The sequence below is a fragment of the Paroedura picta genome, chromosome 12, assembly GCF_049243985.1.
Source record: "Paroedura picta isolate Pp20150507F chromosome 12, Ppicta_v3.0, whole genome shotgun sequence".
Lineage (NCBI taxonomy): Eukaryota > Metazoa > Chordata > Lepidosauria > Squamata > Gekkonidae > Paroedura > Paroedura picta.
Window position 1 is genome coordinate 11122642 of NC_135380.1, and position 15047 is coordinate 11137688.

The 15047-nt window shown below is 46.9% G+C and overlaps 1 protein-coding gene across 2 annotated transcripts in view; it reads left to right on the forward strand.

The window, feature by feature from the left end:
* KIRREL3 (kirre like nephrin family adhesion molecule 3) overlaps positions 1 to 15047 on the forward strand; it is a 712715-nt gene that overhangs the window by 538064 nt on the left and 159604 nt on the right. For both annotated transcript variants that reach the window (XM_077305782.1, XM_077305781.1), the window contains exon 6: positions 8035 to 8185. In XM_077305782.1, coding sequence (XP_077161897.1) covers positions 8035 to 8185 — 151 coding nt within the window. The remainder of the gene's footprint in view (positions 1 to 8034; positions 8186 to 15047) is intronic.

Sequence of the window (15047 nt, forward strand, 5' to 3'; positions counted from 1 at the left end):
CGAACATCAGAGAAACGGGAGCAGAATTTTAAGAGCCAGGACTTGGAGGAGAGAAACGTTATTCAGGACAAATGGTCCCCGGTCCAGTGTGGTGGCCTTAGCCCGGCAACGTGGCCTCGTCCTTCCCTGCAGCTGTCACTGTGTCGGGTGCGTGACAGGAGGCTTAAACTTCTCAAGGAGCATTCAAACCCCACATGCCGCGTTTATATGAGATTTGCAAGGGTTCCTTTCCGCTGGAAAGAGAGGCAATTATTCAACAGAAAAGGCCACCAAGGCACTTCTCAGGCAGGCAGGAAGTCGAGATGTTTGGGGATCAACAGCTGTGCAAAGAAATAAATTTAATCTCTTTGTGTGGGAAGGCGGCATCAGTGAGATGTCAGCACTCCCTTCGTGCCTGTTGGTGTGACTTTGCATCGGACCCTGGTGGAGTATGCGCTGGGCCAAGTTCTGTGCCCCTTTGCTGTACGGTCACATTTTGACCCTAAGCACATGACTCGTCCACTGTGCTTCAGTTCAAAAACAAGAGGAAGCAGGCAGAAAGGATTTAGATCGAGGCACTGGAGAACTGATTGGCTCTTATTTTTAAAAATGCTGCTACTGCCACTGCACAAGGATCTTCACTGGGTGACAGCCATTTTGTCCCTGCGATCACCACGCTGTTTCAGCATTCCAAAGGAGCCCACAGGTCCCAATAAGATTGTGGATCCCTGCACTAGATGAAGAGTGATCCCCTCTCCTTGGCCTCCAGCTCTTCTTCTGCTGGGTGGGAGAGCTTCCAGAGTGTCTGGGGCTACCTTGATTGAGGGCACCTTCCTTTAGGATGAGGCCATGAGAGACTTCTCTCACCCCATCACCCCATGTCTTTAACTTTAACTGAATAAAGCCCTCTCAAGGCCAGGAGTACTTTTGCCAGGCCCAAGGATGGCTTAGGCCAGGGATTCGCAACCAGGGATCTGCAGACCCCCCAAAGGACCGTGGGAGCTCCAGAAGGGTTCTGTGGCCTTTCCCCTCCTGCCTTAACAGACTCAGCCATAAGCTAGGGAACCAGCTCACCTTGGTTGCTCCCCCTTCTGAGCATGAGTGAGAGGGGGTGGAGCCTGCAGGCCTACTCCCACCTTAAGCTGCCTCCTGTTTCCCCTGCCCCAGTCCTCCCGGAGCCTGTCTGTGAACACAGGTGGAGATGTCACTTCTACCTTTTCCCCTAGGGCAACTGTTCTCTGTAGTTTGGGGAGAGGTTGTAATTCTGCGAGAACTCCAGGCCCCACCTGGACATTGGCAACCATGTGGAAGGCCCATAAATGTTCAGCAAACTTTACAGAATTCAGCTCTGCACATGGGGAATACTTGGAGACTTTGGGGGCGGAGCTGGGAGTGGGCGGGATTTGGGGCAGGAAAGAACCTCTGTGTTGTATAATGCGATGGAGTCCACCCTCCAAAGGAGCCATTTTCTCCTGAGGAATGGATTCCTTTAGTCTGGGGATTACCTGTAATTCTTGGGGATCCCAGGTGGCATCCTTATCTGCACATGGGGGACTGGTTCGTTTCCCCAAACCTGCTAAGGCTTAATTCCATTGAGAATGACATACTCTAAGCAGCAAAAGTTTTCTTTCTGTCTCCATCTAAAAGTCCCATAATTTATTTGTGCCAGCTAGATTTGACTCCAATCAAACCCTAGAGAACAACTGGATTTGGGGCATGTAAACTTTCAACCAACAAAGCTCCCTGTAGCTAACAAAAGGAGCTTTGATTTTTATTTATTTATTATTATATTTATATTTATTTATTTATTATATTTATATACCACCCTCCCCGGAGGCTGAGGAACTTAATGCCCAGGAAATCCTGTTGGTCTCAGATATGGGTGGCCAAACTGTGGCTCTCCAGATATCCATGGACTACAATTCCCATGAGCCCCTGACAGTTCTGGCAGGGGCTCATGAGAAAAGTAGTCCATGGTAAGGTGACTAGATTGTCCCACGGTTGGAGGGTCATCTGGGAGCACCTGGCAAATTGTACTGACATTGAAATTAAAATATATATATTACAATACTATTTTTGCATTCTATGAAAAATTGTGTTGCTCCATATAGACCAAATTTTAAATCAAGAACCCCTCCCCCCCACCACCGGTCAATAGCTTTACAAATGTAAAAATCTGGTCACAGTTGGCCCACCTCTGGAAGGTGTTACTGGACTTGAATCTAGCCGCTCTGCTGCAGTCCAACACGGCAACTCTCCAAATGTACTTGTGTCAAAGATGGGTTGTTCGGAATCCCATGATGTCTGGGCCACATCTCGCTGTAGCAAAAGTTGCTCTTGAACCTTTGCATTCGAAGGTGTCCCAGGTTCTGCTCTCTGGCCTTGGACTGCTTTGAGATAGTGGGGATTTCAGCGCCATGCTGTGGCATCAAAGCACACCGGTTAATGGCATTGAGAGAAGCTCAGCAAGAGGAGAGCACAGAGGTCAAGGAGAAGATTTCAAGAGGCCAGGAAAACATGCCTCCAGATGCTAGAAACAAGAAAATAACAAGACAAAAAGAATGGGAACACAGCCTGCAGTGCTGTCGAAGGCCCTTTAAATAATTGCACTTTAGGCATCTGTGTGGTATGCTAAATTGCTGCTGATGTTGTAAAGCTGCCGAAGTCATAGCAACAGGAGCAAATGGTAAACCTAAACACTTCTTCTTGAAGGGCCATCAAGGGCGGCCATGAGCCCTGTTTAGACTGCAAGCCTGAAGCAGCTCTGTCTGTGGAGTGACTGTCCCAGGATGTCTCTCTCACCCCTTGGAGATTTGAATCTTCTGCAGGAGGGATTGGAAGACCTTTCTGTTTGGGGCAGCTTTTGGGGTGTTAGGTTTAAGGCAGCAGAGTAGGGGCTGGGTTAATCTTGTGTTTGACAGCAATTAAATTGGACCTTAATTGAATTTTAATAGACTTTTAATGGGCAACGTAAACATTTTTAATATTTGTAATTACCATGTAACATTTGTATTTAAAAAAAAAAATCCGTGATTACCTCCCCTGAGAATTTAATGTTCCAATAAATGCATAGAGTCACGCGCTAGGTGGGCTTTGTTTTTTTTTTTGGGGGGGGGGGGTCTGATCGTTTTTGTTAATGAACTCCTGGCAATGACGTATGGGTAGCCAATTGCAACGTAAAGCTCCGAACGTGGGCATCCCCTCATCTTGTTTGCATCAAGCTGGAGTTGACCCGAGGAGTAGAATATATCCGGATTTCCCTTATCTGTTTACAGTATCCTCTCGGTTTGTATCCATTGCAGTTCAAGGTGCCTTGTCACAGTCATGAAAACAACAATTTAATTAGCAGCAACAAGTAAGATTATTAACAGCAGGAGAAAAATTATATCAGCTGATCCAATAGCAGTTTGCAAAGCTAGACTCAGAGAACACACGCAAAGCTGCTTTATGCTGAATACCAAGTGGTGTCTACTCAGACTAGCAGCAGCTCTCCCGGGTCTCTGGCAGAGGTCTTACACGTGACCAGATTCTTTAACTGGACGTGTCGAGGACTGAAGCAGAGACCTTCTGTATACCAGGCAGATGATATAGTGCTGAGCCACAGCCCTTCCACTAGTTGGCCTATGGTAGGGATGCTGTTTTCCATTGTATGTTATGAGCCATCAAGTGCCTTAGGGCAATCCTATGAATGAATGAGCCTCTTGTGGGGCAGAGTGGCAAGGCAGCAGACATGCTGTCTGAAGCTCTGGCCATGAGCCTGGGAGTTCAATCCCAGCAGCCAGCTCAAGGTTGACTCAGCCTTCCATCCTTCCAAGGTTGGTAAAATGAGTACCCAGCTTGCTGGGGGGTAAATGGTAATGACTGGGGAAGGCACTGGCAAACCACCCCATATTGAGTCTGCCATGAAAATGCTGGAGGGCGTCACCCCAAGGGTCAGACATGACCCAGTGCTTGCACAGGGGATACCTTTACCTTTATGAATGAATGACCTACAAGACATCCTTATCATTCAGGTCTTTCAGACTGAAGGCCCTGGCTTTTTTTTTTTTTTTAATTTATCAAGCCAATCCATCTCATGTTGGATCATCCTCTTTTCCTGCTGCCTTCAATTTCAGCTTGGGGAACAAGGGGAGGAAAGCCCAAATGCAGAAAGCCTAGAGTTGACTCACAGCATGCAAAGGAAATCCAAAATGAGGCTAAAACAGGATATGCCTCATGATACAGAAACGGTCGCAGTGAGAGTCCATGGCAGAAGTTGGCTTTCAAACCTGGTTTGCCCGGCGTCCTCATCCACCACTCTGTCCACTATATACCCACAATGGCTAAACAGAAAGGCTGGGAATGGCACAAATTGTATAAGCTGGGCAGTTGGCAAGCACACCGAGGCATCGAAGCATAGAGAGTTATTCACAAACTAACAGATTGTTGCGTTGAGCAGGCAGGTGTGTTGGGGAAGGGACAAACTAGATGCTGAGCATCATCAATCAAGCCTTGGCTTCTTATAGGAATATAAGGGAGGGGAGTCTTATCACCTCTTGGCTCTGGGTGATGTGCAGAGTAGGATCAACAAAGCCAGTGGGAATGTTCGAATGCTGGTAGGTTTGCCAAAAACATTGACAGGTGCAGTTGGCTACTTGCTGGGGCAATTTTTGTTGACATAGATTAGACATTAATAAACCCAGATGTTCATCCCTCATGTTGGTGCTGTTGCAGAATAAGCCAAGATCAGGAACAGTGACAGGAAGAGCCAGGCTTAAGTCTGGGAACCAAAAATGTCTCTGCTTGCCAGCAAAGGTCCCACTGGATGAACCTGTCAGCCACAAGTGTGGTATCACCGCAAAGTATTGTAGTGTTCCTGAACTTCCTACATGGGGGTCCCTGCAGCAGGACCATCTGAAGATGATCTTAGGGAACAGGCAGAACTATACAGGAGATGACTTACCTTTTGGAAAACCTTGGATCCAGATCAATAGGTGGTGTGTGTAGTGGATTGAGTGTCAGAGTAGGATCCTGGACAACCAGGTCTGAACTTTCAGTATTTTTCTGTGTGGAAACATGGAAGCTCTTTGCAAAAGCCATTTGCCAGTCAGTCAGCTTAGACAAAACAGTGGCTGGGGATCAAGGGCAGGAGGTGAAGGATCCCCAAAATATTTCTGTGCTCTTCCCTTGCAAAAGATGATACACAGCATTGTTTGGATTGGAGACTTTGGCTAGGCATGGGATTCTCTGGCCCAGGCTGTCTCTACTGCCGGCTGGCCTGCAGCTCCAGCCGTATTAGTTAGCTTCATCCTCCAGACCTTCTGGTTGCTATCTGGGGATCCAGCATCTGATTTGCATAAACAGAGTGACCTTTCCTTCCCCGCCATCTCATTTGCCTGCAGTATTACAGGAGGATTCTTGCTTTATTGCACCCAAATCCCAAGACATTTCCTTTCTCTTGCCATCAGCAACCTCCCAGGAAACAGCCAACTTGATACCAAGTGACAGAGAAATTAGGGGTGGGCGGGTTTTTCAAGTCACGTGTTACAATTGACTGGGACTTGAAAAACCCACCCACCTTTCTCCTTGCTTTGGAGATTTCAAGACCCTTACCTTTCCCTCTGTTTCCAAATGTGGTTTTATTTTGTACCCTCTCCCTCCTCTTCTTTGTCTTATAATCCAGATCAGCACCAGTATCCCTTCCACATTGGTCAAACACCATGTTGGACATTGCAGAACAATTAAGTTGGTTGCTTGAGCTTGTCTCTCAGAATGTTATTTGGCAGCTGGTGCTAATGAATGCCAGAGAAGACTGAACTCTGCTTACTCTGATGGGTGGAATTAATTACATTCTAAGCTGCTGATGTCTGGGACCACCTACCCAATTTTCCAGAACAGAGTCCTCCCCCTTTGTAGGCCTCTCCCCACACTACACTAAGCTCCTATAGAAAGAACATTCTCTCAGTCCAAAGGCTCTGCAACATGTTGGGATTGGGAGAAAGAGCTACTCTGTGTGTGTATTTGTGTGTGTGTTTGTGTATTAATAGGAATGGGCATGAACGGGCTCTCAAATAAAAGTTTGTGGCAAAATTTGGCTGGTATGTGGTTTCTGAATGGAAGCTTGAAAACTCAAGAGCCACCATGAACTTCCAAAAAATTTGAGATGCTTTGTGATGGTTCATGAAGAGTAGAAAACAGAGAGTTAAATAGCTCTTATTTTTTTAAAAAAACCCTGCTTTCTGCTCCTCAGCACTCTGTTACTTTTTGTGGGCAGCATAAAGCAGGGGTATAAATGACTCAGAGCTGCTTGCTGCTCCCTGACACTTTTCTAAGGAAAACCCCTTCATTCTGCTCCCTGAAACTTTTCACAGGGAAATCCCTGCTTTCTGATCTCTGCAGAAAGCAGGGGTTTAAATGACTGAGAGCCATTTAACAGACATGGAAAACAGATCCTGCAATGTCCATGGTTTCTATGGGCACTCCTCTTCACCACTGAACCAGAATGGCTGTAGAATGGGGAAGGATCGGAGTTCCCAGCACCTGATGTAGCTCCCATTAAGATGAAGGGAAAGATTCAGATCAGATCTGACAGGAGATTAATTCTGCATCGAGCCATGTCCGTCCTCTCGCAAAACCTTACGGAAAAGACGACACTGTCAAATCCCAATTCCCTGGTGACCGCACCTGGGCAACCTTTGGTATTTGCCAGTGTGGAGGGCAGACTCTGAACTGTCAGAGACGCCAGTGCCTCAGCCCTCGCACGACTCCGACGGAAGTGTCATTCAATATAGCTCTGTAATGAGCATTTAAATATTCCATTTTATTAATATGCAATGCCCGTTGGATGAGACAGAATTAAATGTGCCGACTGAAAGCACACTCTGTAATAATGATACAGTTAATATATTCATGCAAGCACAGCCAACTCTAGTGAGAAGCAAGTTAGGTGCTTGTGAAGGACCCACCTTTCCTTTTGCACCAAGGAGGTTGGCAGTCTGAGGTAACACAGGCCAGGGTGCTTCACCTGGCCACCAGCAGTGAGGGGTGGCATGAATTGAAGTTCTGGCTGCAGAGTAAGATTTTTTCTCTCTTCTATCTAGTCTAGGACTTTCAGGATGCACTGCAATATTTGGAAGCCCACAAGGCCAATGACCCTCAGAAGACTGGGGTGGTTTGTGCATAGGGGACCACCTGGGGATCTGAAGTGGGAGGGGGAACTGGCAGAACTTGTTGCCCCCTGTTCTACAAATGGAAAAGTCAGAGGGGGCAATGGCATAGTGGCAGAGTATCTGCTCAGTATGCAAAAGGTCACAGCTTCATCCTTATCCATTGTTGTTCCTCTATATATTTCTGAAAGAGCTTAGGGGGTGGGACATGTCTGGCTGTCCAAGTTAGAATAGGGCCATTCAGGGTGCAGCCAGCTTTATCCTGATTGGCTCTGCACTTGCGGCTCCCGCCCTCCGGCCCTGGACTCTAGCCTCTTTGCTCTCAGATGCCTCAGTGCCTGGAGCCAGCAGCAGGTAAGGGGAGAGGCCCTGGGCAAAGGGTCGTGGTTGAGTTCTAGCTTACGAGGGCCTCCTGGCCTGCTCACTGCCTAGTAAGGAGCTCTGTCTTGGCCCTGCTAATGAGCTGCCCAGCCCCCACCCGCCCCACTTGATTTGGTTGCAAGCTACGGCCCAAAGCCACCTTAAGCTGCCTGGCCAGGTGCCAGGGGAGGGGACCCTTTCAGGGCCCATTCTTAGGAATGGGCTTTGAAGCTAGTAGAATCATAAAGTTGGAAAGAAGGAGGAGGAGGAAGAAGAAGAAACAAGTTATGTTTTTGTATCACACCTTTCCCACAAGGGGCTCAGTGTGGCAGAGATGGCAGTGGATCCCTTGTACTTTCACTATGACCGCGGAAGGTAGGTTAGAAAGAATATGTAATCCAAAGTCAATGTAGAAGTTTGACAGTTGAGTAAAGATTTGAGTCCTGGTCTTCGAAATCCAAATCCAGCAACTTATAACATGTACCCCAATGGAAGCTACCATCTCTCAGTGAAAGTTGTAATGAGTTGCCTTGTTACTTTTATCCTACAGACGATACTCCGTGATGGCAAGAGAGAGAGCATTATGAGCACACTCTTTGTCTCCCCTTCTGACATTGAGAACGGCCAGACGATTGTCTGCAGGGCCAGCAACAAGGCCGTTCCAAGCGGGAAGGAGGCCTCCGTCACCATTGATATCCAACGTGAGTTGCTTGACTCTTTACAGTTTCATCTGGGATGCCCCTTTATGTCTAGACCAGGGGTAGTCAAACTGCGGCCCTCCAGATGTCCATGGACTACAATTCCCAGAAGCCCCTGCCAGCATTCGCTGGCAGGGGCTTCTGGGAATTGTGGTCCATGGACATCTGGAGGGCCGCAGTTTGATTACCCCTGGTCTAGACTCATTCCTTGGTCTGGAATGAAGACACATTTTTATTGGTTAAGCAGTCCTTCTCTGATCTTGAGATATCCTGGGAATTGTAGACTTTGAGAGGGGCTAGATCTTTTGTGGAGATTTCTCAGAACCTTGAGCAAAATTTGTATTTCTTTATTTACTTATTCATTCGTACCCTGTTTTATCTTCCCAATGGGGACCCAAAGCAGCTTATACTACAAAAAGAAAATAGAAAAAAACAGCAGAAACAGAGGCACAAAAGAGGAGGCTCTCTGTTTGTCTGTCTCTCCCTCTCCCTGTCTGCAAGCAATTTTCCCTCCAGCTTTAGGCTATGACCCTCAAGCTAAGATCCGAAGGCCAAGAACCCTATGGCGTTTGCCCTGCAGCTCACAGCCAAGATTGCAGTAGAGCTGTACCGTAACTGAGTTGTCCAGGTTTCATGAGTTAAAGCATATCGGCTGCCCCTGAAGGGGAGGAGGAAGCAGGAAGAGGCCACTGGGATACTGTATAACAGCTCTGTGTCAGAGATGCTTGGTAGACCCTCTGGGACCCCTGAATCCTTGAATCTATCTTCCTCTCCTTCTGTATGTTCTTGCTTAGCTACCTTTGTGTGGCTGGGCTCACTGTGCCTTTCTCGTACCCTTCCTGAATAATCTGACCATGTGATCAAGTCTGTTTACTGTCTTCCTGCTCATTTGATCTGTTGTTCTGGGATCCAGTCCCGTCTTGCATCTGCCTGGTCCTGGTGCTAATGTACTTCCTCTTGGATCTTATAAAGGATCTGAGACTAACACTTATAAAAAACCCCTAACACTTACCAGGGTAGTTAAACTGCGGCCCTCCAAATGTCCATGGACTACAATTCCCATGAGCCCCTACCAGTGTTCACCATAGTATGTTGTTAGCAGTTGACCCTAGACAGAGTTACTCCCTTCTAAGTCTACTGACTTCATTGGCCTTCAAAAGGTATAACTTTTGTTTAGGGTTAGTGTTAGTGGCTCAATTTTTTTCTACCAATATCTGTGGAGTTCTGACAATATGCTTTCTGATTCACTCCCCATGGGACAAGAATTATCATTTCGCAGACAGTGTCATTCAGTGGTGGAATCGGCTGCCTAAGGAGGTGGGGAGCTCCCCCTCACTAGCAGTCTTCAAGCAGCAGCTGGACAGATCCTTATCCTGGATGCTTTAGGCCGATCCTGCATTAAGCAAGGGAGTTGGACAAAATGGCCTGTGTGGCCCCTTCCATCTCTATGATTTTAAACTGTGAATCGCTAATTGTTTTGCAAATGTATGCTCACATCAACAGCTCCTGTATGTGAATGTTAACCATTCATACTACTACTTTACATAGTATAATGAAACAGGGAACAACAGACTGCTGATCGTTCTTGGAATAACATGAAGAATTCCTGAATGTATTCATAAAAATCCATCTTGTCTGATATAAGCAAAGGGTGCTTCCTGGAGCATGAATGCCAATATCTGTCAGCAGAACATATTTGCATCAGTAAATGATTAACAGGGAAATCCTTAGTGGAGTTATACCATGCAGAGGCCTTTGAAGACAGTTGGGCTTAGAAGCATTTAACTCTGCTTATGACTGCACTGACAGTCTTGCAAATATTTTGCAATTTCTGCATCTCTGTAACTTTCACATGAATGCAAAAAGTTACAGTTATATGGCTTCGAGAAAGGCTGGCGTTTGTTTGAGTGGAGAAGATGCTGAAGTCACAAAGAGAATCGACAGAAATTATTTTAGCGGCAGCATTTTGAATGGCTTTATTCTCAACGAGGCCGTCGTCCACTGGTCAGCCCTCCAGACTGGGGGAGAGCGTTTGCGGCAGTCATCGAAATGCAAGGCAGTCCTAGATGAGACGATTTAGCTCTCCAAATGACTATAGGTTATTGCCAGATGAGTTGACAAGACTCCGAAGGAGCCTGGGAGCGATGGTCTGGAGAGAGATGCGAAGGGCAAAGGTGACTGTGTGATGCTGAGTTTACAAATCTTGATGGCTCGGTTGTCCATTGTGATTGAAGCGAGCAAAATGCACGGAGAGGGGTTAAGAATGTAATTTAGCTGGATTGAGCTTAAATCGCTGACGGGATGTCACATGCCAACTCTTCAAAGAGATACAATCTATTTTAGCATGACTGGTAAAATAAACTGGCCCAGAATGACATCAACAAACCTGGGAATAATCGGCACAGGCATAGCCGGTAAGGGAAATAGCACGGATGTGAATTTGTGGATGAGGAAGTGCAAAGAAAGGAGAAGCTATAGCCCTATTTCCCTTGTTGTTCCCCAAAGGCATCACATCTACAGGACAAGGACCAGCAATGCCCAACGGGGATACCGCCTTAGCCAAGGCATCATTGGAGAAAAGGAGCAATGGGGAATAGTGGAGAAGCTGACACTGCTGGTGAATAGCAGTCCACTCCTCGTTGTTGTTGTTGTTGTTGTATTTATCACACACCTCTCCCTGTAGGCTTGAGGCGAGTCACAACATAACCTCTTTAAAAAACCCTATAAAATCATGTACATAGTCAGAACGTACGTATGTATATATGTATTAATTGATTCTGCCCTGAGCCTCAGGGGCACAAATATGATTACATAATGTAATAATTCAATAAATAGATAAATAAATAAAATACATTCATCCAATCATTCATTCGTGCATAATATGATTGGGAAGCATAGCTGTCTACACACCCATCCAGGGCTCCTCCCCTTCTCACCCCCTCCAGGACCAACATTGGCCTTTTTGGGAGGGGGAGAGGGTCAACATGACCATATATGGTCATATCACCTGATAAATGTTTAACAATTAAAAAATATATTTACAATTATCTCCAACCCAATGGGGAAATCCTTGCAGGGCTGTCTCCAGGCTATTCCTGCTCCCAGGCCTCATCCTGAGCTCAATAGTCTTGTCCTTTGCTTTGGCTCCATTTCAGCCTTGTTCCTGAAAGGTTCCAGGAGCCCTGGGAAATGGGCCGTGAGCAGATTATATCTGTGCCAATGTATAGAGTAGCCTTCCTCAACTTTTTTTACCATTGAGGACCCCCTGAAATATTCTTCAGGCTACAAGAAACACCAGAAGAGGCGTGATCATGCAGAATATGATTGGGAATCAGAGCTGTGGACATGCCCACCTGGGACCCTACTTCTTCCCATCCCCTCCAGGCCCATCATTAGACATCTTGGGAGATGTGTTCCACATTTTTAAAAAGCAGCTGTCTTCTCTAAAAGCCATGAATTCTACTTGTGACCTGGCCTTAGTGTTAAGGAGCATGGGCCCTCAGGAGCTGAATAAGACACTAGCCAGGCCTCGCATGCTCCTTTTGGCCTGAGCACGTCTGGTTAGGAAAAAGTGCTGCTTAGGCCCAAAAGAAGTTACAGTCCGCTTCTGTTTCAGCAGTGCTCCTCCTAGTGGGAAATGGAAGACTCTCCAGTGGAGGCCTCTCTGTCATCTTTTCCTTTCTTGAAATGGGAGCAGCACCCCTGGATGAGAAAGAAGAACTTGCTGTGTTGGTTTTGCCTTAAACAGGGCTTCGTGGTGAACTCAAAATGGCACAAGATGACACTTTTTCATCCCAAAGGCACCTGTTCCAGCACAGAAGGAGACACTTCTGCCGTGATGTCTGAGCTACAGGAGCTTCTGATTCTTAAGTCTCTTGGCCTAGGCTGGTCCAATGTACTGACTCTAATTGGTCAGACGTCATTCAGGCTTCTGGGAAACTCTGCAAAGTGCATCTTCTGGCTTCAATGGTGTGTGCAAAAAACAGATGTTGCCAGCCTCCTTTGGCAAGATGGAGCCTTTTATGATTAAACAGCACAAGAAATGCTTCCAGGAGGGGGAGATCAAAAAGAGCCAGCATAAGTCAGTGGCTAGAGCATCAGACTAGGATCTCAGGGAAGCCCTGCTCATGGCAGGAAGGCTGTGTCTTGAGCATGGCTGGAAGAACACCGATTGGGGAGAGGGGATGGAGCCAATATGTCTGGAGAGGCCACGCCCTAGCCTGGAGAGGTCAAAGAGAAGGGAGCAACCCAGGGCCTCTCCCAAGAGACATAGCTAGGGGGAGATTTAAGGATGGCCACTGCTAAATCCATGGGTGTGAAGGAAGCCAGGACCACTGGGAGTCCAATCAGCTCTTTATTGTGATCTCAGCATCATGTTTCAGGAGGCAGAACTGAACTGAGAAACCCTCAACCCCACCCACACCCAACTTATATACAGGGGCAAACAGTGGAACTTCCTGCTGGTGTGTGCTATTGGTCAGTTTCAATTGAACTGACCGGATCCTGAAGACAGAATCTAGCTGTGCATTGGTCAATTACATCGCCTGCTCCAATCCTGCCTCGGTCCTCAAGCTGAGTCCTCAGCAGAACCACAAAGCCAACAGCCGATTGAGGAGTTGGGAGGCAGAAAAGATGGGAAAGGAACACGTGGATGAGAGTGAGGCATTCACGTTGGGGTGGGACAAGGGAGAGAACAGAGGGAGCTGGATCAAGGGAGTGCTGGAACTGCCCTGGAGGAGCCTTGTTGCCATCTTGGTGTAGTGCAGGGGTGGTGAATCTGTGGCTTTCCAGATTCCATGGACTACAATTCCCATGAGCCCCTGCTAGAGGCAGAGGCTCATTGGAATTCTATTCCATGGACATCTGGAGAGCCACAGTTCGCCCACCTCTGCTGTAGTGGTTAAAAGCAGGGGCTTCTAATCTGGCAAGCTGGGTTTGATTCCCTGTTCTTCCTCCACATGCAGCCAGCTGGGTGACCTTGGGCCTATCACAGTTCTCTTTGAGCAGTTCTTACAGAGCAGTTCTCTGAAAGCTGTCCTGTCACAACCCTCCCTCCTAGGGTGTCTGTTGTGGGGAAAGGAAGGAAAGGTGATCATAAACTGCTTCGAGACTCCTTTGGGCAGTGAAAAGCAGGTATAAAAACCAACTCTTTTTCTTCTTCTAAGTCTCTGTATAGAGTTTTGTTGCTGCAGCTCTGCTCCATCTGGGAGCAATGTAGGGTCTGCCCCACCCAAGCTGGCTGATGCCACCTCCATCGGCCGTGTAAGCCAGGCTTTTGAACCCGGAACGAGACCTGCTGATTACGGAAGTAAATAAATAAATGGGATAGGGGGATTTTTATGACAAGAACAGCACTCCAAGTGTATCATTGAGGTTTGAGAAACTGGTACTGAGCATCAGCCCAGATTTTCAGATCAATGGTAGATCCTGGCACAAGATGCCACTTTTTTCATCCAAAAACCATCCAATGGTAGATCAATGGTAGATCATTCATCTCCCTGTCCCATTCCTCTCCCCACTGCAATGCATGCGTGCGCACACACACAAACACAAGCAATCTCCAGACCCAAGATTTATAACAGACACACTAAAGCAGGGCTAGGCAAACTGTGGCCCTCTAGATGTCCATGGACTACAATTTTCATGAGCCCCTGGCAGCATTTGCTGGCAGGGGCTCATGGGGATTGTAGTCCATGGACATCTGGAGGGCCACAGTTTGCCTACCCCTGCACTAAAGCATCTCCAGCTGGAACATCTGTTCAAAGCGATTTCCGTTCCACCAGCCACATCAAAGCAGGCCTCCTGTGAGTTATGTGCCGAACATCACAAGTGGGATTAAAATCATGTTTAATAGTTTGATATGCCATAAACTATTTATACTGCCAGAGCCCACTGGCTGTATGGAAATTCACATCCTGCCAGCCAGAAAGGAGCAGAGCGAGGTGACTTCTTCTGCGGGCTCTTCTGCCAGCATTCAGGGCTTTCCGCCTGCTGTGCTAACACTTCTGAGCAATTCTTTTGCTTATTTTCAAGAAGGGAGGGGGAGGGGGGAGGAATTGCTGTTGTGTTGGAGCCTAGAATGAAAGCAGGAAGGGGGGTGGAGTGTAGGATCAGGAGACCCGAAGATTCCAAGAAAATACCAGTTTTTCTTATTTTATTTTTTCCCCAGAAGCAGTTTATCCTAGTAGGACATGTTGCATGTGCTACAGGCCCCGTAGTTCCAGGTTCCCTGCGGTGCTGTACTGTTACAGCCAGTTTGGTGTAGCGGTTAGGAGTGCGGACTTCTAATCTGGCATGCCGGGTTCAATTCTGCGCTCCCCCACATGCAGCCAGCTGGGTGACCTTGGGCTCACCACAGCACTGATAAAACTGTTCTGACCGGGCAGTGATATCAGGGCTCTCTCAGCCTCACCCACCTCACACGGTGTCTGTTGTTGGGAGAGGAAAGGGAAGGTGACTGTAAGCCGCTTTGAGCCTCCTCCGGGTAGGGAAAAGCGGCATATAAGAACCAACTCTTATTATTATTATTTTTTTTAGGGATAGATTCAAATGAGTAGCTGTGTTGGTCTGAAGTAGCACAATAAAATCAGAGTCCAGTAGCACCTTTAAGAACAACAAAGATTTATTCAAGGCGTGTTATTTTTAGGTTGTTTTGGTTTTTTATGCTAAGGAAATTTAAGTTCAAGGTAATATTCAGCTGTACTATATTTCAAAAAACAAACTGCATGTTATTTCTTTTTCAAAATAAAAATAAAAATATTTATTATCATCATCATTATCATCAGGCCCTGGGAGAGCCCCCCAGGAATGAATAAATAAAATCTGAAGATTACAACATTGGCCAGCTGATTATGCAGAGAACTGG